Here is a 24,635-nt window from a genome sequence, read left to right on the forward strand (position 1 = left end):
CATCCCCTTTGTAATAGGGTGGTTGTAAGCCTTTGGTTTTATGTGTCACAGTTTATGTTTGTTAAAGTTTACATCAGTGTTAAAGTGCAGTTAAAGTGTATTACTGTTAATATTTCATACCTTAGCTTTCCCATATCATTCATAGGCTATATGTACATATATATTCATTTCACTGCACTTTACTGGTTTTTGCACTCTGGTTAGACTGAATTGCATTGCAATGACAATAAAGTTGAATGAATCTCATCACATTTTCATTATTAGTCTATATTAGTCTCATGTATAGCACACCAAGCATCTGTTTTTTTATTAAAATGTAACATGCAGTCGTTACATATACTTCTCTTCTCTCTTCAGATGCACTTTTAAAATATTTCAGTACCACCCCCAGTGACACAGCATCAGGTGCTCCTGTCCTTTTTAATTTTATCACTTGTTTCTTTCTTTAGTTTTTATTTGGTGTGATATTTTTTACTGAAAGAAATAAAATCTTGAATACCCACATGCAGTTTCTGTGTGATTGTATGAAAGTTACATTACATTACATTTCACAAAAGTTGATTGTGAAATTGACTGCTGCGATGCAAGGGGGTGCCAGCTAAAATCTTGCCTAGGGCACCAAATTACTCAGGGCCGGCACTGGACGGCACTCTCGCTGTTTTCTGCACACGCTGCCATGTTGATATTGTCAGAGAACTAGTGGAGGGAGGGGGAGAAGAATAGAGCTGTAAAGCGCTGTAAAGAGGACAAATCAGAAACCCCCTGGAAGAAGTGGGTGTGTGTTTGCCTGTGTCTCATTTGCATATAAAGGGACCATGCACGAAAACCGAGCGTTCTGAAAGGGGCGGGTTTAGCAGGGTTGTTGAACTGCTATGATGCTTCATCCTTATGGTATTTTTACCAAGGCATGTCACTGACATGTTCATTAGGACACCAGGGAACTATTTTAATGGGGGAAATAGGGTATAATATGTCCCCTTTAAAACTTTCATTACTTATTACCAGTCATATTTAACAAGTCTGACAAGTTTCTGAGAGCTGAAGGCATTGCAGACAACGCCCTCCTGCATTCCAGATTCCAACTGCCAGTACTTCGCCTGTTTCGAAAGACAAGTCTCAGCAAACTATTCGAAAAAGCACAATGTTGGGACTTTGTAGCAGAACTTTGGTGAGTAATAAAAAAAAGTTACTTCCACATAGTGCTTGGCAATTAGACAAGAGCTGGCTTGCTTCAAAAAAGGAAATTGGTGTTGAAATAAATAGCTGATACGATACACAGCAATAAAAGCAAATCCATTCGAGTGTTAACAGAGCTGCAACTACCGGTTGTTTTGATAATCGATTAATCAAGTGGTCCATAAAATGTTGATCAGTGTTTGTCAAACATGGAAATTATGATGTTCTCAAATGTTTTGTTTTTGTCCACAAACAAAACAATTCAGTTTTACTGATTTCTTTGTTATATGGAGCAAAGAAACTGGAAAATATTCACATTTAAGAAGCTGAAACAATCAGAAATCTTGTTTTAATAATGAAAAAAACCTTCAAAACGATGAAGATTTGAGTGATCGAGTAATTGTTTCAGCTCCAGTTAATAATGAAACATTCTCTCAATTATTCCCACACATGTATTTTATTTCACTCTTGTATTTCTCCGGCAAAGGTGGGGATGGTGAAGCCGTGGAACTTGGTGACATTCAGTCACTGGCTGAAACCAATAACTATGGTTGGTGGCAGAGGCATTCATCAGCAGGACAGACTGCCACGTCAGCCTGTTCCTTCACTGAAGCAGACCTTTGAGCGCTACCTCAAAATTCTGGAGCCCATTGTGGGGAGGGATGAGCTGAATGACACGAAGAAGGTGGTGACCGAGTTTCTGAAAGAAGGCGGGGTTGGAGAGAAACTACAGGAAGGCCTGGAGAAGAGAGCACGCGATACTGAGAATTGGGTGAGTTTCTAATCAGAGATTTTTCTCAATCACTTCTTTCATTTTAATGAACGTTTGGTCTGTTTCATGACATATTTATTGACTACATGTTTTTACACTAAATACTATACTATAATTACATATGTATATGTGACACTGAGTGTAACTATTTATAGTTGACAGATTATTATATTCAGAATGAATACCTGACCGCCCAGCTACCTGCAGTGATTCAGACAAATCCTGGGGATGTCTTTCCCCGAAAGACCTTCCGTGATAAGAGTGAACAAATAAGGTGAGCATGAGGACTGCTGTTCCTGGCAAGGTCAGTGTTTTTGACGGAAAAGGTCATAAAGACGCTCACTGTCTTGATTACCATATCAATAATTATGTTATCATTTTACATAGAAGTAATTTATATATATATACAGTGCCCTCAGATAGTATGGGAACAGTGAGGCAAATTCCTTTATTTTTGCCATACACTGAAAACAATTTGGTTTGACATCAAATGATGAACATTTCACTTTTTATTTCCAGGTATTTACATTTGGATCAAATGCAGAGAAATAATTATAATAAAGTATAAGATTTAGATTTAGATTTAAAATCTTCCACTTCTTGCCCCTGACAAACTCCTTTGTGTTTGGGGTCGTTATCTTGCTGCATGATGAAGGAGCTCCCAATCACTTTTGTTGCATTTGTCTTTAATTTGGCAGACAAAATGTTTCTGTAGCCTTCTGAGTTCATTTTGCTACTGCCATCATGTGTTACATCATCAATGAAGATTAATGAGCCCATCCCAGAAGAAGCCATGCAAGCCCAAGCCATGCCATTACCTTCACCGTGTTTCACAGATGAGCTTGTATGTTTGGGATCATGAGCAGATCATTTCTTTCTTCACACTTTAGTCTTTCCATCACTTTGGTAAAAGTTCATCTTTGTCTCATCAGTCCATAAAACCTTGGTCCCAGAATTTTTTATGCTTGCAGCTGTACTTTTTGACAAATTCCAGCCTGGCCTTCCTATTCTTCTTGTTAATGAGTGGTTTGCTTCTTTTTGTGTAGCCTCTGTACGTTTTGTTCATGAAGTCTTCTACAAACAGTAGATTGTGATACCTTCACTCCTGCCCTCTGGAGGTTGTTGCTGATGTCACTAACAGTTGTTTTCAGGTCATCAACTGCTGATGTTTTCCTTCCAACCTGTTGGACATCTGTTGCTTAGTACACCAGCGGTTTTTCCCTTCTTCAGGACATTCTAAATGGTTGTACTGGCTATGACCAATGTTTGTGCAAAGGCTCTGATTGATTTTCCCATCTTCGTTTTTCACCCATCTACAGCTCAGTTATCATGTTGGTTCCACTTCTAAATGCAGTCTGCACATGCAATACCTATCCTACCCAAACTGAAACTCAGATCAGATCCAGATGCAAATACCTGGAAGTAAAAGCTGAAATGTTCATCTTTTGTCTCATATTCATCTTTTGATGTCAAACTCTGACCCTGGTTTTCAAAAGCGATCACATAATGATGAAAACAGTTTGAAAAAGGTAAGAATGCCAACAACCGGATTTGTTCTATGCATGTGCAAAAGTAAGGATAATTCCTGTTACAAAGGCTGTTTCTCAGGTTGCGGTTAAGGCGTGGGTTTCAATAGGAAGTAGCAGCATTTTACAAATGCGTAGATAAAATTCGGTTTCAGATACAGGTTATGATTTTGGTGAGCATCCTGTTGACAGATTTAGCAACAGTAACTTGGGGGGTTGGGACGGCGACAGAGTGGACGGTCAGTTACGAATAACCTCTCTCTTTTTAGGTTTACTGCAGAGTTTATAGTTGCTCTGTTGGATTTAAAGACAACGATTGACAAGTGAGTATTGAACCTTTCCCACCAGAGTGTTACATTTTGTTTTATTCTTCTTCTGTGGTTTAATGTTATTCACTAGCTATAATGATGAGTTAGGATGAGGTCATCGAGGTCATTACTTGATTACCTCGTGATTAGTTCACTTTTATTTGCGTACCTTTTTGTAAATTGTAACCAATACATTTGAAACCCTGCAAATTTTTCTTGAAAAACTCCAGGGCTGCACTTTAGTCTGAACAGGCAGAAATACAGACATTTAGTAGAGGAGTTTAATCTCAAACTAAGCGGAGAAGAGAATGATCAGTTTTTTTTTTTTATGTAAATTGAAAACGTAGTTGTATAGATTTAGCCTGAGCAAAAAGAGGGGGTCAGTATTAGCCATAACAAAGCAGTGATTTAAAGAAAATACAGATTGTGACACAGAAAATGTCTTCACTCGTTTCTTACTCTTTTTAAGTCTGTCGCTCACACCAAGTCTGTCCAAAATACTGCCAATTTACAAAATACAGGCAGACAACACACTTAGTGGGACATAATGACATTATGTTTTACAGTGAGAAACTACCAGTTGACTACATGAGAGGGAAGCCACTGTGTATGAAGCAGTACGAGAATTTGATGTCAAGCTGTTGTACTCCTGGTCTGAAGACAGACACATTGGTGTTCTATGGCAAGAGCTCCAACCCTCCCAAACACATTACTGTGGTTCACAACTGTCAGGTGAGTGACTCCTAATCACTAGCCCAAATCAAATATTTGGCGATATCCTGGAATTCATTCACTGGCAGAGAACTATACCATTCCCCATTGGTGCTAATGGGAAGACATACTTGGAATAATGACTAGATATTCAAAGATCTTTATGAACAAATGGGTTTCAAGCATTTTTTAAAAATAAAATGACCACGAATGGGTCATCGTGGATATCTGTCCGAATCAAGTCTTTCTGCTCTTATGTGTGTCTCCTTGGATTCAGTTCTTTGTGCTGGACGTGTACAACAGTGATGAGATGCCGCTGACAGTTGACCAACTCTGCGTTCAGCTGGAGAAGATTTGCAACTCATCGTCACTGACCAACATGGAGCCAGTGGGCATCCTCACATCACAGCACCGTGACACCTGGGGCAAAACCTACTCTAAACTCATGAAGGGTGAGAACAACTCTGAAAGTCCAACGTACAAATAGCAACCTGTTCTGTTCTTGTTGAAAGTGTCAGCAAGGAAAGTGACCTGGTATTGTCAGGATGACAGCCCACCAGTACATCAAGCAATATAATAGCTACAGTCAAACAATAATTATAATTTGACAATCACTTGTTTGGGGTTGGCGGTGCCATTTTTATGCATTTGTATAAATGACGTCTGTTTGTTTTCAGTGCAAAATACATATTGTATATAAAGCTATTGTTTATGCTTCGTGCTTGTCCTTGCTTTGTCCAGATAAGACCAACAAAGAATCGTTGTCAGCTGTTGAAAGCAGTATTTTCACGGTTTGCTTGGATAGAGCGATGCCCCCAGTGCCTGATGACATGTACTGCAACAGCGTTATTCACCACATACTGCACGGTGGAGGCAGCCAGTACAACAGTGGAAATCGTTGGTGTGACAAAGGGATTCAGGTGATAAGCTACATCAGAATGTTTATATTTTGTTGCTATTTGTTTTTATTAAACGATATGTTCTTATTTGTTGTCTTTGTTAACCCAATCTCCTCATCCAACACAGCAATAGCAAGACATCTTTCTTTGGGGCCAACATTTTATTATCTATGATCTCCTCTATTAATGTATGTCCATTTTGGCCAGCCCAATTGTTCTGATTTATGCTTCTATTTGTTCACATGATGAGTGGTCTTGCCATATTTTTCTTCGTGGGATTTCCTTTGGGGAGATGCTCTGCCAGAATGAAGTAGATGACCTCTCTCTATTGTGGGAATTTGTCAGACCTGTTCCAAGATGCTCTTGAAAGAGCTGGGTTTTCAAGAGCTTCTTGAAGATAGACAGGGACGCCCCTGTTCTGGTAGCACTCGGTAGGTCATTCCACCAGCGTGGAACGACACATGAAAAGTCTTGTCTTGTGCGGGGTGTTGGCACAACCAGATGACAACCCTTTGATGAATGGAGTACTCGAGGGGTAACATACACCTTTAGGAGAGCAATTACTGCAAGTAGGTGGGAGCAGACCCATGAAACACCCCTGTTGCTAAGCTGTGTGGTGCAGATGTGTGACCTAGCCAGGACACATTGAGCGATCGCCCAGTGAGATAGGTTAGATTTGAACCAGGAGTGTGTACTGAGGAGTTAGTTACTGCTCTGGCTTCTTTTAAACCTTCTGTCACAGAAAACAGAGCTGTTTCAGTAGAGTGGCCACTTCTGAAGACAGATTAGGGTCAAGGAGGTCATTTCGGGAGAGGAACTCAGTGACCTGCTTGAAGACCGTCTTTTTAATGGTCATATGCAGTAATGCAGATATTATACCCATCCATTTAGGTGAAGAGGTTGAGATTAAGATTGAATTTAGCAGTCGATCTGACTTTCATCTAAACCTATCATCATTAGTTTTTGATTATGAACCAAAATAAAAGCATCCAAAATGAAATTCCTCCACAGGGTGGCTGGGGCCAGTCCTGAAGATGGGATGAAGAGCTCAGACATCCAGGACAGGTTTAAATGGGAGCCACTGGTCCTCTGCATTGAGAGGAGCCATCTGATTTAGTTCAGATATTGGTGAGGGTGCCTCCCTGGGGACGTGTTTTTCGGGCATGTCAATACAGAAGTAGACCTCAGGGCAAAACCAGGATATTCTTGATAGATCACATGTCTCAAGTGGCCTGAAAGCACATTGGTAATACCCTTGGAGTAGTTGTTGGAGGGGGCCAGGTAGATGAGCGACTGCATGAGACTCCCCTCACAACTCAGATCCGGTGCACAAAGACAAAAACAGACATAAGGCTCTTAAGGGGCTTAATACTCCACCTGCTGGGGTTCAGTCTGTGCATACGCTGTCCACGCACGGCGCACCCAATGCGGTTCCAAAATCTCCCTGCACGTTGATGACACAATTTGTGTCATGTACGTGGTGCATATCAGGGCCTTTAAGTGTAAAATTTCTGCTTGTCTTTTGTCTCCTCTTTTGTATTGTCTTTTGTTTTTAGGTAATTGTTGCAGAGGATGGAAGTTGCGGTCTGAACTATTTGCATGCAAGTGTGGATGGATTAGTCATCAATAAGTTCATTGGCTATGCCATGGAAAACATGTAAGCTGACCAAGAACAAATGTGATTCTGTAGGTGTGGGTATATTTGATTTGCACAGGCAACTACTGACCTACAACAAGCATTAATATGAAAGAGCAAATTACATACTATGTACTATCTAGATATCAAACATATATTGCTATCCTTTCTGATCTATAAGTGCACATTCATTCCATATTTAATATTCAGAATGTTAATAATTTAAAGGAAAGGTTTACCCAAAATGGTGAACTGACAATGTACTATTGCCTTTACCTTGTGTTTGGAAACAGGAAAAAGCTACAGACAACTCAGTCTTCCATGGAGGCTTTGCCCAATCCACAGAAACTGCACTTCAACATCACACCTGAGATAAAGAAGGACATCGAAGATGCCAAGCAGCACATTGACACGTGAGGGTAGTTTAAAGTAGAGATAAAAGAGATACACAGACCAGGTCTCAGGCCCCCTTTACACCTGCCATTAGAATGTGTTTCCTGCAGTTAGTGCTTCATCACACACATTCACACGTGTGTCCACATTAAGATCTGATTGCTATCCAATCACAGTCATCCCCTACCAGACATCACGCCCTCTTCTGCAAAGAATTTCAGCAGCGGACAACAACGTCACGTCCTGTGTCATATCAACAACAACGTTAGCCACATGTAAAGTTGCACTATTGTATGGTGTCCTCTTTGCTTTTCGAAGCAGGGATGAAAAAAATTGACGAAAGCAGACGAGACTGCAGAATTTTCACGTTAACTGTCCTTGGAGCCGCCAACTTATTTCAGAGATGCATAGGAGACTCTCCAACCACCTCCAAAAGTGGTTTGTCAGATCAGAAAACAGTCTGTCCTCACTGCATCTCGGTTATATTTACAACTGTAAGTGGTCAGGCACTATCTGATTGTATTTCAATCACAGAAAAACTGAGTGTTTTAATCACAAGTGGGCAGGGATAAGTACTAATCTGAACACACACCTCAAAAAAGATGGTTTGGAGACACATTTTTTTTGCAGCAGATCAACACATTTTTCTGTGTCAAGAAAATTCTCCCATTTTCCCTGCAGACTGATCCAAAACCTGAACCTGGCAAGTACAACTTTTGAGCACTTTGGAAAAAATGCCATTAAGGCCTACAAGATGAGTCCTGATGGTTTCGTACAAATGGCTTTACAACTGGCCTACTACAGGTGAGGGGCTGAAAATGAATGTGGCAATCATTTGTTGTTATAGGCAGGATTTTCACTCTTTACAGCTTTATAGTTTGTAAGTAAATCAAACAAAGCTCTGCATGTGAGTTTAATGTTATGTTTGCTGAAAACATTTTGTTGTTGTTGTTGTTGTTGTTGTTAGGATGCACCAGCAGTGCTCTATTCAACTGGAATCTGCCACCCTGCGTATGTTCAGACTGGGACGCCTTGCTACAATTAATTCAACTTCTACTGCCTCTGTTGCCTTTGTCAAGGCCTTTGATGATCCCAAAACAAAGGTTTGACACAGACACCTCTCTCTTGGGGGCAGCAGCCTTAGCAAGGAAATCCAGACAGCCCTCTCTCTGGGCACTTCTACCAGCTCCTTTGGGGGATTCCAATGCGTTCCCTGGCCGGCTGAGAGATATTATCCCTCCAGCGTGTCCTGGGTAGTCCCCTGGGTCTCCTCCCAGAAGGACATGCCTGAAACACCTCCACAGGGAGGTGTCCAGGAGCGAGATGCCCGAACCACCTCGGCTGGCTCCTCTAGACGCTATCTCTAAGGCTGAGTCTAGCTAACCTGCGGAGGAAGCTCATTTAGGCCACCTGTATTCACGATCTCATTGTTTTGGTCATTACCCAAAATTCATGCCCATAGATAAGGGTTAGCATATAGATCAAACGGTACACCGAGAGCTTCGCCTTGATCTGCCTGTCTAACTCCCGTTCCATTCTTCCCTCACTCATGAACAAGATCCTGAGAGTCACGACGTTGGTGTGTATTTGAAAAAAAAGGCAGTTAAAGCCACATCCAATCACAAGAGGACACAGGAGAAACATCAAGGACACATTTTAATGCCGGACGTGTACAGTTGTACTCAAGGATGTCTGCATGCTAATAGCGCACTGGGGATGGATTTTCATAGCAGGACCAAAAATGAATGGGACCAAAAATGCCTAAGTAATACTAAAACACTACACAGGAGGAGTTATAACATTCTTTTTTATTTGTTTGTTTCCTACAGATTTCAGAGAAGGCTGATTTATTGAGGAAAGCTATAACAGCACACAGCTCTTTCACTGACATGGTGAGTTATCATTCACAGCACCAGGCATAGAGGTAGTTTATTATCACAATAGAATTCACTGATATGCAAGATACAAAACTATCTGGGACTTTAAATTTATTGCATTTTGCCCAGTCAGCTGTAACATTATCTCAAAATCCCTAACCTGTTGAGGCAAGGACTCATGTCATACCTTTGAAGGTATGACATGGTATCCGACACCATGCAGTAACAGGTTATTAAAGTCCTTCAAACTGCAAGGGAGGCCTCCATGGATCAGACTTGTTTTTTGTTTTCCCAGTACATCTATCAGTAAATATGCATGATTGGATTGAGGTCTGGAAAATTTGAAGACAAAAAGTCATTGTTGTGTTCTATAAACAAATCTTGAATAAGTCAACAGGGAATTTTGTTTCTATGAAGAGTTGTTCCATTGCTCCATGGTCCAGCTCCAGATGAATATTTTCAGCAGTTAAAGTGATATTACAGTGATATTATGTTGCTTTGCGGTGACAGTGTCCTCCTGAGCACATCATTACTACACCAAAGCATCCGAAAAGTATTTATGGTTCTATACCATAGATGACAAAGTAAGAAACAAATCTACAGAGTTAGCGGGGAGTACTTATCTTAGAAGGTATATATATATATATATATATATACATAATTAGAGTTGTCACGATACCAAAATGAGTAACCACGATACTATACCAGACAAAGTATCATGGTTCCGGGTATTATCGCAATACTGCGGCCTTTTTTGATTATTATTATTTTAGTTATAAATACTTATTAATTACTTATAATGTTATTTGGTGCATGATAAACATATATATGTATATATACATTCATTTATATAATATATATATATATATATATATATATATATATATATATAAAATATAAATCTATATATATGTAAAATCATTCAGTTTCCGTTGCACATTCATTTATGTTTAACTCAGGGGTCGCGTTAACCGAATATTTTCCGTCATTGACCGTTTTTTTAAAACGGTGACGGAAAAATCGGAGAGCCATCCGTCATTTTGACAGATTGCAATTCACACCCCTAAAAACTATGTTGATAAAAGAGGTGAAAAAAGAGGGATAGATGCAGATGAAGGACAAACTCAGCCCTTGGCCTCAGCGGAGCGAGGAAGCGGCAGTAAGGAAGTTAGGCGAGTTCAGTGGGAGCGGGAGTTCTCCTGGCTGAGGAGGGCGGATAGAAAAATGTTGTGCGACAAAATAAAGATTCCCATCGGAGAATCATAATTTCTGACCTGGACACCGTACTCAATGCATCTCGCTATCCTTGTAGTGCTGACAGTGTGTTAAAGAGCTATGGACAGGAGGCTTTGGAGCGCGTCTGTGACCGGTGCAGCTGATCCATGGGTGCATAAGGAGCGCATGTTGCGGGATTTCCTACCACGCGCAACTACGCGCAAGCAGGCACGCGATTTAAGTCCATGTGGACCAGGAGGAAGGTGTGAGACTGTGCGTTTAGGCCACAGGTGAACTGTTCATATTCCACTGCAATATGAACAATGCAATTGAATATGTCATTATTATCATTTAAAGTGACCGGTAAAAATTGATTATGACAGGATTTTTATGACCCTGTCAGTCAAAATGACAGACAACGAAAAAGTCTAGCGCAACCTCTGGTTTACCTAATATAAAATAAATCTATTTGAAAATAATGCTTCTTCTCCAACATAATAAACCATAGAGAACAAAATACAATAAACAGTAACTGATTCCCTGTGAAAACTATATTTTTATGCCTTTTCTGTGTGCTTTATACTTTGACATCCTTTAACTCTTCATTCCTCAGCCTGTACACAGAGCTAATATACTAATATTAGCAAATGAGAAAGTAAACAGGGCATACTAACCTGGTATTCGACATATAAATCTGGGTGACGACACTGCAGGTGTTTTATGAGGTTGTATGTTTTCCTTCCTCTGGCTCCTATAGCTTGGTGGCAGCACCTGCACAGTGGACGGCCATCGTCTATTGCTTTACTGTCTGTGCCTCATTTAAAGCCAAAATAGTTCCAATTGTGACTTTTGGAGTTTGGTTTTTCTGAGCATAGTTAGTAGTGCCACTGACGCCGACGCCGCGGCAGACACGCCACTCGGGCCCGGTGCTTCTGCCATGGTGAGTTTGTTGTCTCGTGTTTGTGACTGTAAGCTGTGCGTGTGTCTGGGCGAGACAGAACTTTTACTTGATGTTCGTTTTGAAACAAATTTCTATCGAAGCAGAGCGGTCTTCATGGAGTTCGTTCTGCCGGCAGAAACACATGAACAGCCAATTAGCTAAAAGATGGGCGGACCCAGCGTGCGGAAACAGCCTATCATATCCTCGAACGTCACCAGTAACAGGCAAACAGCCAATCATTCAGCAGCTGTGTCGTTCGGTTGCAGTAGTTGCAATGTGGGTTTGTTTACAAGGGAGTAGCATGCAGTGAAAAGCCGAGGCGAGTAGATAGTAGATAGAGGCCGCTATGTAGCAAAAACTGGCACCGGTAGTATAGTAATCCACGGTAGTACCGTTGTGTAGAATTTGGCACCGCAGGGTACCGTGGGTATATATATATATATGTGTAGATATATGTATATATATATATGTATGTATATATATCACATAATATTCGTCTGACTATAATTTTTGGAAAAGCAAGAGCCCTAATGGCTAGCTGGCTAGCTAACAAGCTAACTATCCCACCAAGGTGAGTGTGCATCGTTCATAAATCCAACATGCATAACAGATGTATTCCCGTGAGGCATGAGGTCAGAGAGTGATCAGATATTTGGTCTCGTAAACTCAATTTTCTTCATTTTTTTCTTTTAATCAGGCAAGGAGTGGCCAGAACATTAAAGAGCACTTAATGGGTCTTCACATGCAGGCTGTTGAGAAAAAAATCCCCCTCTCTGAAAAGATCTGGCCTGGTGAAGCCTACAACCTGCACATTTTGGCAACTCAGGTAAGAGCTGGGTATGAAACTATAAACACAACAAAAGGATGGAAGAATGGAGAGAAAGTAAATATTCTAGAGCATTAGAGCACTAACAACTAAATATATCATTTGTTGAATGCAACAACTGCAACATACATAGTTATCAGGTTAATTGGTAACAGGTGAGGTAATGAGTGGTTAAAAAATCTACAAAACCCTTCTTCTTTGTGAGAAAGGATGCTCAGTTTCAGTTCACCATTTTGTGCCAAAGTTTGTGAAAGAATTGACAGTCACTTAAAATAAAATGTTTCTCAGAGCAAGGATGTAAAGCCTGTCGGTCTTTCGCCAGCTATAGTTCATGATATCATTAAAATATTCAGGGGAAATCTGTGCATAAAGGCCAAGGGGTGGAAGCCGCCGCTGAATGTCAAGACCTTAAGTCGTCTTACATGAGAAATAGTCATGCTACCACGATAGAAGGTATGAGTGTTAGTGACAGCGTTCTTAAAGCATTTTTTTTTTTTTAAATTAAGTGTAAAGTCTTCTTATAACATGGCCAGTAAACATGACACTTTTTTGTTTGTGTCCATTAGAAGATTCAGTAGCGATTATGGAAACACATTTATCTATTTATTTATTACTAACTTCTGAACTCTTCCCTTTCTTCTTAAAAATTAGGTGACATACAAGAATGGACTTTTTGGAACAGTTGGGCCTGATAAAGCTGGCCAATACCACTTGACATACAATATAAAGGACGACGACATTAACTTAATAATGACCTACCTGCATTCTAACACCAACAAAGGAGATAATGCTGCACAACTGAACCAGGCTTTGGTGGACACACTGCTGGACATGAGAACAATGCTTGATCTTCATACAGTCGACACCAAGACAAACGTAAAGCAATAGATTTGTACGGCCGTGAAAGAGGTTGTATTTTTGCATTAAATGACACTTTGGACACAAAGGTTTCCTTTATAACTTTTTAAACATTAAAGTTTTCTATTGTGTTGACTTTGGAGATTCCTGTTTTACTCTGTAGTTTTGTGCCATAAGTGCATCCCCTCTTCTTTAGCTGCCCTAATTATTCAGACCTGTTTTTCAAATCACTCACACGACCTGTTTAGGTGTGTACTCGCCTTTCGCCCTATGTCAGCTGGAATTTGCACCAGCAACAACCCTCGTGTGGAGGATATCCTCAGGATAAAGAGGTAGATAGCTGTCGCTCCTAGAAAACCTACGATGCTCTGCACGCCATCCAGATCATTGGTCTGATCAATTGTAGATCTATCTATTGCATACAGAGGCATTTTTATCTGCATCAATTGGTCACAACTCTTGCAAGTAGGAGGTGACCACCCTTTCCTGTGTGACGTCAGCCAAATTCACCTTCCAACAACTTTCTATTTTTGTCACAGTATTGGTGCTCACTGTGTTGCAAGGGTCCCTCATCCCGTCAAGGGAGCAGATGCCATCCATGAAATAGATGGTTAAATGAGGAACTGTGAAACCAAACATGCTGAAATAAATCACTGAATGACCTTATATATTTTGTCTTTGTTGTATCACATCAAACTGATAATGAACCGTTCCAAATAAAATGATTTCTTTGGTCTTCATCATTTCTTTGGTCTTCCTGTTTGCTTTCCTTTAGTTGTAGGAAATGAAAAACGCATGACGGAAATAATGGAAACATAGAAACATATGAAGAGTTGAAAAACACTTGATATGTAAAAAAAATATGATATAGTCGTATTTAATAATTTAATGGCATCAGAGAAAATGTCTGGCTGAACTGAGGACCGAACGTATAAGTAGCCCAATATAAATACTAAGAGAGAGGTTATTAGAGCAAAGTAACCATTTCTATACTGTTCTGAAGTGTTCTATATTCTGTAAACTGAGGTTGGATACATTGGGATTTCATGTAAAAAAAAGCAGAGGTATCCTACAAATAAAACTTCAAAACTTGTGTTTTCCTACTGCCACTGAAAGAGAACGTGATTTGTGAAATAACCTATTAATACTCTTACAGTGACTTGTTTGCCATAGTAGTTTATGGCCAGTAGGAGGTGCTATAGCAGACCTGGGCATTCTACGGCTCCCTGACTGGCCCACGTGAGGTTAATTAGAAATTAGAAAATAAACGTTACGGATTCTACATTATGACATGCTCCTAACATTTGCAGCGTTTCACACATTTGTCAATACGTGAAGACATCAACACTGACGTATCATATCGTTCCTTGTTGGTTGTTTACAAATGAAACCTTCCTTTTTGAAGCCATGACTCGTTCCGGCTCTTGATTTGTGCTACTCTCTTTAAAAAACATGTGAGGCGTTGTAGCACTTAAATAGTCTTTGTTTGACAAGTCTGACAAGTTTCTGAGAGCTAACAGCATTGCAGACAACTTCCTCTGGCATTCCAGATTCTACCTTCCAGTACCTTGTAAAAAGAATTTTTTTTCGAAAAGCACAATGTTGGGACTTTTCAGCAGAACTTTGGTAAGTAATTAAGACATTTTTTTTCACAGTGTAAAAAGTGAGACGCTGAAGTAATAGATGCTTACAACCACCTATGCTGCTGATTAAATTCATGTTGTACACATTCAAGTTAGAAGGGGGTGTCTTTTCTTTAGTATAACTAATCCAGTTGGTCTGTGTGTCATCGCATCATCAGTTTTGCAGTTTTAAACTAAAGATATTTATGTAGTGAAATTTGTGTTCTCACAAAACTATAAAAGCCAATAGGGATGTGAATCCATGTATATACTATTCAATCAGGTCCAGTAAAGTATGGGTGACGGTGGCTCTGTGGTAGACTGAGTTGTCTTTTAACTAGAAGGTTTTGATTTCTATTCAAGGCTCTGCTGGTCTACAAGCCAACATTTAAGACTTTCTCTGTTTACATGTTCTCTCCCACACAAAATTCAGAATTAGGTTAATTGGACACCCTGTGTCGGATGGATTGGATCCGAACTGCATCTTGAATTACTGACAAAAAATTGGATTTTGCTTACACACATTCTGGTTTGAAATGAAAACTTTAGACTGTTGTTTCTTCATTTTCGGTTTAAATGATAAAAAAGAGAGAGAAATAATTAAGTTTTGTTATTGTTTTCACATTCACACACCTGTTTGAGATCTTTCTTCTATTCTATTCTTCAGGCAAAGGCGAGGACAGTGAAACCCACAAATATGATGACATTCAGTCACTGGTTGAAACCAGGAACTCAGGTTGGTTGCAGAGGCATTCATCAGCAGGACGGACTGCCCCGTCTGCCTGTTCCTTCACTGAAGCAGACCTGTGAGCGCTACCTCAAAATTCTGGAGCCCATTATGGGGATGGATGAGCTGAATGACACAAAGAAGGTGGTGACCGAGTTTCTGAAAGAAGGCGGGGTTGGAGATAAACTACAGGAAGGCCTAGAGAAGAAAGCACGCGACACAGAGAACTGGGTGAGCTGCACTGCACTGCACCAACTGTCCATATAATTACTGAGACATGGCATTTTCTCTTTGCTGCATGTTACAAATTCACAAAGCGGCATTGGGCATGTCACTATATGTTGCGACACTCGGGTTAGTCAATCTTCAGGTGTAGCTGAACCATGCTGTTTGATTGGACAGCATGGTTGTACGGCTACAATTATAAAGCTCAATCTAGCTGCAGCTGCGAGACAGCCAGGCTGGATGTGGATGTTGAACTATGAACGACTGCATCGTCAGTGTAAAAAATAAAATTTGAATGGGGGACATACGGATTTCTTCTTCCGGCTTCCCCCTTTGGCGGTCGCCTTCGGCCTCCATCTTGCCCAATCTCTTGTGTCCTCTTCTGTTACACCAGCTGTCCTCATGTCCTCCTTCACAACATCCATGAACCTTATATATTTATGAACTGCTCTGATCTGTTCAATTATGTAATTACATATGTATATGTAACACTGAGTGTAACTGTTTACAGTTGACAGATGATTATGTTCAGAATGATTATCTGAACGTTCGGGAACCTGCAGTGATTCACAGAAATCCTGTACAGGTCTGTCCCCGAAAGATCTTCAGGGATAAGCGTGAACAAATAAGGTGAGCATGAGGATTGCTGTTCCTGACAAGGTCAGTGTTTTTGCCAGAAAAGGTCTTAAAGAGGGGGCGATGCTCACTGTCTTTATTACCATATCAATGTTACTGCTTTACTTGGAAGTAAACATACATAGACAATTTAACTCTGATTCCTGGTCTTAAACAATGCTCACAAAATGAGGAAAACCATTATTCCAATGTTTGTCTCAAAAAACGTATTTTGTAAATGGCAACAGTCTGGATCATACAGTTAAATCAGCACCACCAAGTTTGAAAACCTTAAGATCGAAGACAGAAACTCGACAAGAGTTTGTTCTATGCATGTGCAAAAGTGAGGATAATTCCTGTTACAAAGACTGTTTCCCAGGTTGTGATTGAAGTGAGGGTTTCAATAGGAAGTAAATGTATTTTACACATGCATAGAACAAATTGGGTTTCAGATGCAGGTCAGGTACTGACAACATGATTTTAGTGAGCACCACCCAACAGTAACTTGGGGGGACAAGACTGAGTGGACGGTCAGTTACGAATAACCTCTCTCTTTATAGGTTTGCTGCCGAGTTTATAGTTGCTCTGTTGAATTTAAAGACAACGATTGACAAGTGAGTATTGAACTTTTTTCCCACAGAGAGTTGCATTTTGTTTCATTCTTCTTCTGTGGTTTAATGTTACATAATACAACTGTTTATTTGTTCGGGTTCTCCCTTTGGCGGTCACCACAGTGAATCATTTTGCCTCCATCTTGTCCTATCCCTTGTGTCCTCTTCTGTAACTCCAACCACACCCATATCCTCCAATAACTTGATCAAAGCCATCTCATCCTGACTAATATGCAATGACTAATATAATGAAGAATAATGTACGTGTGACAGTGTTGTTGACTTTCTGTTTTACAGTGAGGAACTACCAGTTGACTACATGAGAGGGAAGCCACTGTGTATGAAGCAGTATGAGAAGGTGATGTCAAGCTGTTGTCCTCCTGGTCTGAAGACGGACACATTGGTGTTCTATGGCAAGAGCTCCAACCCTCCCAAACACATCACTGTGGTTCACAACTGCCAGGTGAGTAACTCCTAATCACTGGCCCAAATCAAATATTTGGCTTTGTCCTGGAATTCATTCACTGGCAGAGAACTATACCATTCCCCATTGGTGCTAATGGCAATACATACTTGGAATAATGACTAGATATTCAAGATCTTATGAACAAATGGGGTTTTTTTTGCTCTCTTGTGTGTCTCCTTGGATTCAGTTCTTTGTGCTGGACGTGTACAACAGTGATGAGATGCCGCTGACAGTTGACCAATTCTGCGTTCAGCTGGAGAAGATTTGCAACTCATCGTCACTGACCAACATGGAGCCTGTGGGCATCCTCACTTCACAGCACCGTGACATCTGGGGCAAAACCTACTCTAACCTCATGAAGGGTGAGAACAACTCTGTTCTCATGAAAGTCCAACGAACAAATAGCAACCTGTTCTGTTCTTGTTGAAAGTGTCAGCAAGGAAAAGTGACCTGGTATTGTCAGGGTGACAGCACACCAGTACATCAAGCAATATAATAGCTACAGTCAAACAAGAATTATAATTTGACAATCACTTGTTTGGGGTTGGTGGTGCCACTTTTATGCATTTGTATAACTGACGTCTGTTTGTTTTCAGTGCAAAATACACATATAATATAAAGCTATTGTTTATGCTTCGTGCTTGTCCTTGCTTTGTCCAGATAAGACCAACAAAGAATCGTTGTCAGCTGTTGAAAGCAGTATCTTCACGGTGTGCTTGGATAGAGCGATGCCCCCAGTGTCTGATGACATGTACTGCAACAGCGTTATTCACCACATACTGCACGGTGGAGGCAGCCAATACAACAGTGGAAATCGTTGGTTCGACAAAGGGATTCAGGTGACATGCTTCATCAGAATTTGTAGATTTTGTTAATATTTTTTTTAAACGATATGTTCCCTGCACGTTGATGACACAATATGCCCTATGTACGTGGTGCATATCAGGGCCTTTAAGTGTAAAATTTCTGCTTGTTTTTTGTCTCCTCTTGTCTTGTCTTTTGTTTTTAGGTAATTGTTGCAGAGGATGGAAGTTGCGGTGTAAACTTTATGCACACAAATATGGACGGAGAAGTCTCCAATAGGTTTATTGGCTATGCTATGGAATACATGTAAGCTGAACAAGAACAAATGTGATTCTGTAGGTGTGGGTATATTTGAGTTGAAGTCTTCTTCATTGCTCAAGATGGTATATCCCCTTGGTGATGATCACAGGCAACTACTGACCTACAACAAGCAATAATATGAGAGAACAACTTATATACTATGTACTATCTACATATCAAAAATATATTGCTATCATTTCAGATCTTTAAGTGCACATTCATTCCATATTTAATATTCAGAATGTTAATAATTTAAAGGAAAAGTTTACCCAACAATGGTGAACTGACAATGTACTATTGCCTTTACCTTGTGTTTGGAAACAGGAAAAAGCTACAGACAACTCAGTCTTCCATGGAGGCTTTGCCCAATCCACAGAAACTGCACTTCAACATCACACCTGAGATAAAGAAGGACATCGAAGATGCCAAGCAGCACATTGACATGTGAGGGTAGTTTAAAGTAGAGATAGAAGAGATACATAGACCATGTTCAGACCTGTTATTGAGATTAGGTCTCAGGCCCCCTTTACACCTGCCATTAGAATGTGTTTTCTGCAGTTAGTGCTTCATCACATACATTCACACCTGTGTCCCCATTAAGATCTGACTGCTATATAATCACAGTCATCCCCTACCAGACATCACCGCCCCCTCTTCTGCAAAGATTTTCAGCAGCAGACAACAATGTCACGTCCTGTGTGCCGCCATATCAACAACAACGTTAGCCAGATGTAAAGTTGCACTATTGTATGGTGTCCTCTTTGCTTTCGAAGCAGGGACGAAAAAATTGACAAAAGCAGAGGAGACTGCGGAATTTTGTCGCCGCTTTCACGTAAACGTTATTTCAGAGATGCATAGGAGATATCTGATTGTATTCCAATCACAGAAAAACTGATTTTAATGCCAGGTGTAAAGGGGGGCAGAGTGTTTTAATCACAAGTGGGTAGGGACACACACCTCAAAAAAAGATGGTTTGTAGACACATCTTTTTTGCAGATCAACTACTTTTTCTGTGTAAAGAAAATGTTCCCATTTTCTCTACAGACTGATCCAAAACCTGAATGTGACATATACAACTTTTGAGCACTTTGGAAAAAATGCCATGAAGGCCTACAAGATGAGTCCTGATGGTTTCGTTCAAATGGCTGTGCAGCTGGCCTACTACAGGTGAGGGGCTGAAAATTAATGTGGCAATCATTTGTTGTTATAGGCAAGATTTTCGGTCTTTACAGCTTTATAGTTTGTAAGTAAATCAAACAAAGCTCTGCATGTGAGTTTAATGTTATGTTTATCGAAAACATTTTGTTGTTGTCGTCGTCAGGATGCACCAGCAGTGCTCTATTCAACTGGAATATGCCACCCTGCGTATGTTCAGACTGGGACGCCTTGCTACAATTAATTCAACTTCTACTGCCTCCGTTGCCTTTGTCAAGGCCTTTGATGATCCCAAAACAAAGGTTTGACACATGCACCTCTCTCTTGGGGGCAGCAGCCTTAACAAGGTAATCCAGACAGCCCTCTCTCTGGGCACTACTACGAGCTCCTCTGCGGGGATTCCAAGGCATTCCCAGGCCAGCTGATAATCCCTCCAGCGTGTCCTGGGTCGTCCCCTGGGTCTCCTCCCAGAAGGACATGCCTGAAACACCTCCACAGTGGAGGTGACCAGGAGCTAGGGCTGAACGATATGGACAAAATTTCATATCTCGATATTCATGGCAGATATCTCGATATCGATATGATACGATATGACTACAGGTTCGGTGAAAACCAAGCATTTTTCCAAAAAATAAAAACATCATAATACAAAAGACTGTGGAAACTTTCCACATGGAAAGTGCAGTTTTATTGATGAGAACTCACTGTGAGACTGTGTACACGGGTACCATGTCTTTTGCAAAGTCTGATGTTATAGCGTCTGTAACGCCTTTATGTCTGGTGGACGTCGACTCATACGGTGTAACGCTACTGAACGCATCAGTAAACACACTTTGCTTGGGCTTCTTTTGGGATGACTGAGAAGTCCCCGGTGTTTCTCTCATTGTAATACACTCTTCGTGCAGCACGCGATGGTGTTGTTTCAGGTGGTGAAACATGTTTGTTGTGCTACCTTGCTTCGTCGCAATTTTTGCCAAGCACGACCTGCACAACACCTCGCTCTGGTTGACATCATCCTTTTTAAATCCAAAATACGATGATTTATGTTTTGCCACAAAATCGCCACCGGCCGCATTATCTTCCGCGCTCATGTCACTTTCTTTCCCGCTGTGTATGTCGTGTGTGTATGTGCGCGTCTCAGTGTCCGTCTCCCTCCCGCCCTCCTATGTTTGTCATTGGTTGGCTTCAGCTGTCGATCCACAGCAAGCATGAAATAAGGTTTGTGGTTGGCTGGCCGCAGTGGTGCATTCAAGGGCAATCATAAAAATGAAGTTTATTGTGCCAGAAATGTACATGTAGGGCGAGCGCGGGGGGAAATCTATATCGTTTATATCGTTGCTTTTGCGATATGAATATCTTAAATGTTCATATCTAGATATGGATACGATAACGATATATCGTTCAGCCCTACCAGGAGCCATCCTAACCAGATGCCTGAACCACCTCAGCTGGCTCCTCTCGATAGCAGTGGTTCTACTCTGACCCTCCTCCCCGATGTCTGGGCTACTCACCACATCTCTAAGGCAGAGCCCAGCTAACCTGTGGAGGAAGCTCATTTAGGCCGCCTCTATTCACAATCTCGTTCTTTTGGTCATTACCCAAAATGAATGCCCATAGATAAGGGTTAGCATGTACATCAAACGGTAAACCGAGAGCTGCGCCTTTCGGCTTAGCCCCCTTTTCCCCACATCAAACTGGTCCAGCATCACTGCAGACGCTGCCCCGGTCCGCCTGTTGAACTCCCGTTCCATTTATCCCTCACTCATGAACAAGATCCCGAGTCATGACGTTGGTGTTTTTGAAAAAAAGAGGGCAGTTAAAGCCACATTCAATCACAAGAGGACACAGGAGAAACATCAAGGACGTATTTTAATGCCAGATGTGTACAGTTGAAAGAGAAATAGTCTTCGGAGTTCAGTCAGAGCTTTTAGTGGATTTATGACAAGAGTGCTGTGATCCAACAGTGATAGAGTTCCTGGTTTTGGTCCTGTCTGCATGCTAATGGCACACTGGGGATGGACTTTCATAGAAGAACTAAAAATGAATGGGACCAAAAGTAATACTAAAACACTACATGGGAGGAGTTATAACATTCTTTCTTTTGTTTGTTTCCTACAGATTTCAGAGAAGGCTGATTTATTGAGGAAAGCTATAATAGCACACAGCTCTTTCACCGACATGGTGAGTTATCATTCTCAGCTCCAAAGATATTTAGCTTTGCACAGAGGTTGATTATCACAATAGAATTCACTGATATGCAAGATACAAAACTATCTTGGACTTTAAATTTATTGCATTTTGCCCAGTCAGCTGTAACATTATCTCAAAAGCCCTAAACTGTTGAGGCAAGGACTCCAAAAGACCTTTGAAGGTATGACGTGGTATCCAGTACAATGCAGTAACAGGTCATTAAAGTCCTTCATACTGCAAGAGAGGCCTCCATGGATCAGACTTGTTTTTGTTTTCCCAGTACATCCCACATATGCATGATTGGATTGAGGTCTGGAGAATGTGAAGACAAAAACTAATTGTTGTGTTCTATAAACAAATCTTGAATAAGTCAACAGGGAGTTTCGTTTCTATGAAGAGTTGTTCCATTGCTCCATGGTCCAACTCCAGATTAACGTTTTCAGCAGTCAAAGCTACGGTCGCTCTTCTTTTGGACTTGACAACATTGGCCAGCCTTCGCTCCCTCATATACCTCATGTATCAGTGAGCCCATTAGGACTGCAGCTAACAACCACTTTGACAGTTGACTAATCATTGATTATTGAATCAATTAAATTGTCAGAAGACAAGAGTGATATTATGTTGCTTTGCGGCGACAGTGTCCTCCTGAGCACATCATTACTACACCAAATATACATATATATATATATATATATATATATATATATATATATATATATATATATATATGTTTGGTCTCGGACACTCAATTTTCTTCATTTTTTTTCCTTTTTTAATCAGGTAAGGAGATGCCAGAACATTAATGAGCACTTCATGGGTCTTCACATGCAGGGTGTTGAGAAAAAAATCCCCCTCTCTGAAAAGATCTGGCCTGGTAAAGCCTACAACATGCACATTTCAGCAACACAGGTAAGAGCTGGGTATGAAACTATAAACACTACAAAAGGATGGAAGGATGGAGAGAAAGTAAATATTCTCAAAGAGCACAAATAACTAAACATATCATTTGTTGAATGCGACAACTGCAACATACATAGTCATCAGGTTATCTGGTAACAGGTGAGGTAAAGGAGTGGTTATGAGGCCTGTCGGCCTTTTTTTTCAAATTAAGTGTAAAGTCTTCTTATAACATGACTAGTTAACATGATACTTTTTTGTTTGTGTCCAATAGAAGATTCAGTAGCTGTTATGGAAACACACGTCAAGGATCTCCATTTATTACTAACCACTGAACTCTTCCCTTTCTTCTTAAAAATTAGGGGTCATCCATGAATGGATTTTTAGGAACAGCTGGGCCTGAAAAAGCTGGCCAATACCACTTGATATACAATATAAAGGACGACCACATTAACTTAATAATGACCTACCTGCATTCTAATACCAACAAAGGAGATAACGTTGCACAGCTGAACCAGGCTTTGGTGGACACACTGCTGGACATGAAAACAATGCTTGATCTTCATACAGTCGACACCAAGACAAACGTAAAGCCGTAGATTTGTACGGCCGTGAAAGAGGTTGTATTTTTGCATTAAGTGACACTTTGGATATGAAGGTTTCCTATATAACTTTTTAAGCGCTAATGTTTTCTGTTGTTTTGCCTTTGGAGATTCCTATTCTACTCTGTAGTTTTGTCCCTTGACAAAAAAAAAGGCGTGCACCACCTCTTCTTTAGCTGCCCTGATTATTCAGACCTTTTCTTCAAATCACTCACACACATTTCCTCCTACTTAATTGATCAGTGCGTTTAAGTCAGATTTTTGTCGAACTAAGACAAACAATAAGTCACTTTTATTAATGTCATGTTAACATGTTAGCCTGACTGAAATTGAGCTTGCTACTAAATCCTGTGCAAATTAAACCTGACCAATCCTTCCTTCCTGTTTGCTTTCATCAAACATCCAGCTGTGTTGGGAAATAACACGGAGCTAACTGTAGCAGAATCTGGCATTTTCTATGATAACTTGATACTAATCACAGAGAGAGATTATAAAACTTAACATAATATGGTACAATAAACCCGTTAAGCCTCAAAATGGATGCTTCTTCTACACTGTAAATTTGACAGAGTGAAACAATTCAATTTAACAAAGAGAGTACAAAGACAGTTTGTGTTGAATTCAACTCATTTAGTGTCAACACAAGAGTTAAATTGACTCTTTTTTCATGTTACTTGACTGTTTTACTGTGTATGAATATCAAATTAGAACCGAAAAGTATAAATGCATAGCATTAAATTTACTGTTTTAGTTTCACTTAAACACTCTTACATTGACTGTGTATTGTGGGATGGGAGGAAGACATAAAGAAGTGGCCTCAGCTAACGTACACTCGAATATGTAACCACTTTTTTAACTCTGTGAACCATCGGAAAAGCTCTGAGGTGTATCTGCGTTTAGACAGCAATAAAGTCTGGAGAAACGTTTGTGTTTAAAAAAAACACACATCAGCATTTGAGTGTACAGCAGGTAGATTTAAATGTTTTAAGTTTTAAGTTTAACATCCTTTAATGAACTTGTCTGTTTGTGTTCCTTTTAACTCTCCTCTGCTTTAAAAACAGTTTTAATAGTTTCTCTGTAAAGCATTTTGAATTGCCCCAGTGTACGAAACGAGAAACAAAAAATGAAAAAGAAAAAGGAAATTACCTCGCGTTAACTTGCTCAAGGAGATGCAAACGTACATAAAAGTCAGGTATTTGGTTTATTCCCCATTCTAAACACTTCATGTTTATCTACTTTATGCATTTCCATATCCCCATAAGAGCAGTTTAACACGGTGTAATA

General features: G+C 40.3%; 3 protein-coding genes across 6 annotated transcripts in view; 2 read left to right on the forward strand and 1 right to left on the reverse strand.

Moving 5' to 3' along the window:
• unc5db (unc-5 netrin receptor Db) overlaps window positions 1–24,635 on the reverse strand; it is a 253,424-nt gene that overhangs the window by 29,963 nt on the left and 198,826 nt on the right. The window lies entirely within an intron of this gene.
• Window positions 847–13,273, forward strand: LOC131464431 (carnitine O-acetyltransferase-like). 3 transcript variants are annotated; one of them, XM_058636901.1, is made up of 14 exons: window positions 848–1,168; window positions 1,664–1,948; window positions 2,104–2,222; window positions 3,744–3,797; window positions 4,349–4,514; window positions 4,771–4,945; window positions 5,235–5,413; window positions 6,949–7,049; window positions 7,322–7,441; window positions 8,103–8,225; window positions 8,389–8,524; window positions 9,251–9,313; window positions 12,151–12,279; window positions 12,931–13,273. In XM_058636901.1, exons 1-14 carry the CDS (start codon window positions 1,142–1,144, stop codon window positions 13,165–13,167), a joined length of 1,914 nt encoding a protein of 637 aa, XP_058492884.1. In that variant the 5' UTR covers window positions 848–1,141; the 3' UTR covers window positions 13,168–13,273. The 3 variants fall into 3 exon arrangements, with proteins under 3 accessions (XP_058492886.1, XP_058492884.1, XP_058492887.1); XM_058636903.1 differs by lacking the exons at window positions 12,151–12,279; window positions 12,931–13,273 and adding an exon at window positions 11,271–11,358 and having other exon boundaries at window positions 847–1,168; XM_058636904.1 differs by lacking the exons at window positions 12,151–12,279; window positions 12,931–13,273 and adding an exon at window positions 10,611–10,948.
• On the forward strand, window positions 14,648–20,468 carry LOC131464432 (carnitine O-acetyltransferase-like). The gene is made up of 11 exons (XM_058636905.1): window positions 14,648–14,763; window positions 15,427–15,717; window positions 16,223–16,341; window positions 16,887–16,940; window positions 17,235–17,400; window positions 17,591–17,765; window positions 18,064–18,242; window positions 18,413–18,513; window positions 18,832–18,951; window positions 19,552–19,674; window positions 19,829–20,468. The coding sequence occupies exons 1-11, from the start codon at window positions 14,737–14,739 to the stop codon at window positions 19,968–19,970; spliced, it is 1,497 nt and encodes a 498-aa protein (XP_058492888.1). The 5' UTR covers window positions 14,648–14,736; the 3' UTR covers window positions 19,971–20,468.

This window comes from Solea solea, chromosome 8 (assembly GCF_958295425.1).
Source record: "Solea solea chromosome 8, fSolSol10.1, whole genome shotgun sequence".
In the NCBI taxonomy this organism is placed as follows: Eukaryota; Metazoa; Chordata; class Actinopteri; order Pleuronectiformes; family Soleidae; genus Solea; species Solea solea.

Coding starts and splice junctions, on each gene's coding strand:
- LOC131464431 (XM_058636901.1), top strand. CDS start 1,142: ATGTTGGGACTTTGTAGCAGAACTTTG. Junction 5,414..6,948: donor GGTGTGACAAAGGGATTCAG/GTGATAAGCTAC, acceptor TTTTGTTTTTAG/GTAATTGTTGCAGAGGATGG. Junction 7,050..7,321: donor GGCTATGCCATGGAAAACAT/GTAAGCTGACCA, acceptor GTTTGGAAACAG/GAAAAAGCTACAGACAACTC.
- LOC131464432 (XM_058636905.1), top strand. CDS start 14,737: ATGTTGGGACTTTTCAGCAGAACTTTG. Junction 17,401..17,590: donor CTGTGGTTCACAACTGCCAG/GTGAGTAACTCC, acceptor CCTTGGATTCAG/TTCTTTGTGCTGGACGTGTA. Junction 18,952..19,551: donor GCCAAGCAGCACATTGACAT/GTGAGGGTAGTT, acceptor TTTTCTCTACAG/ACTGATCCAAAACCTGAATG.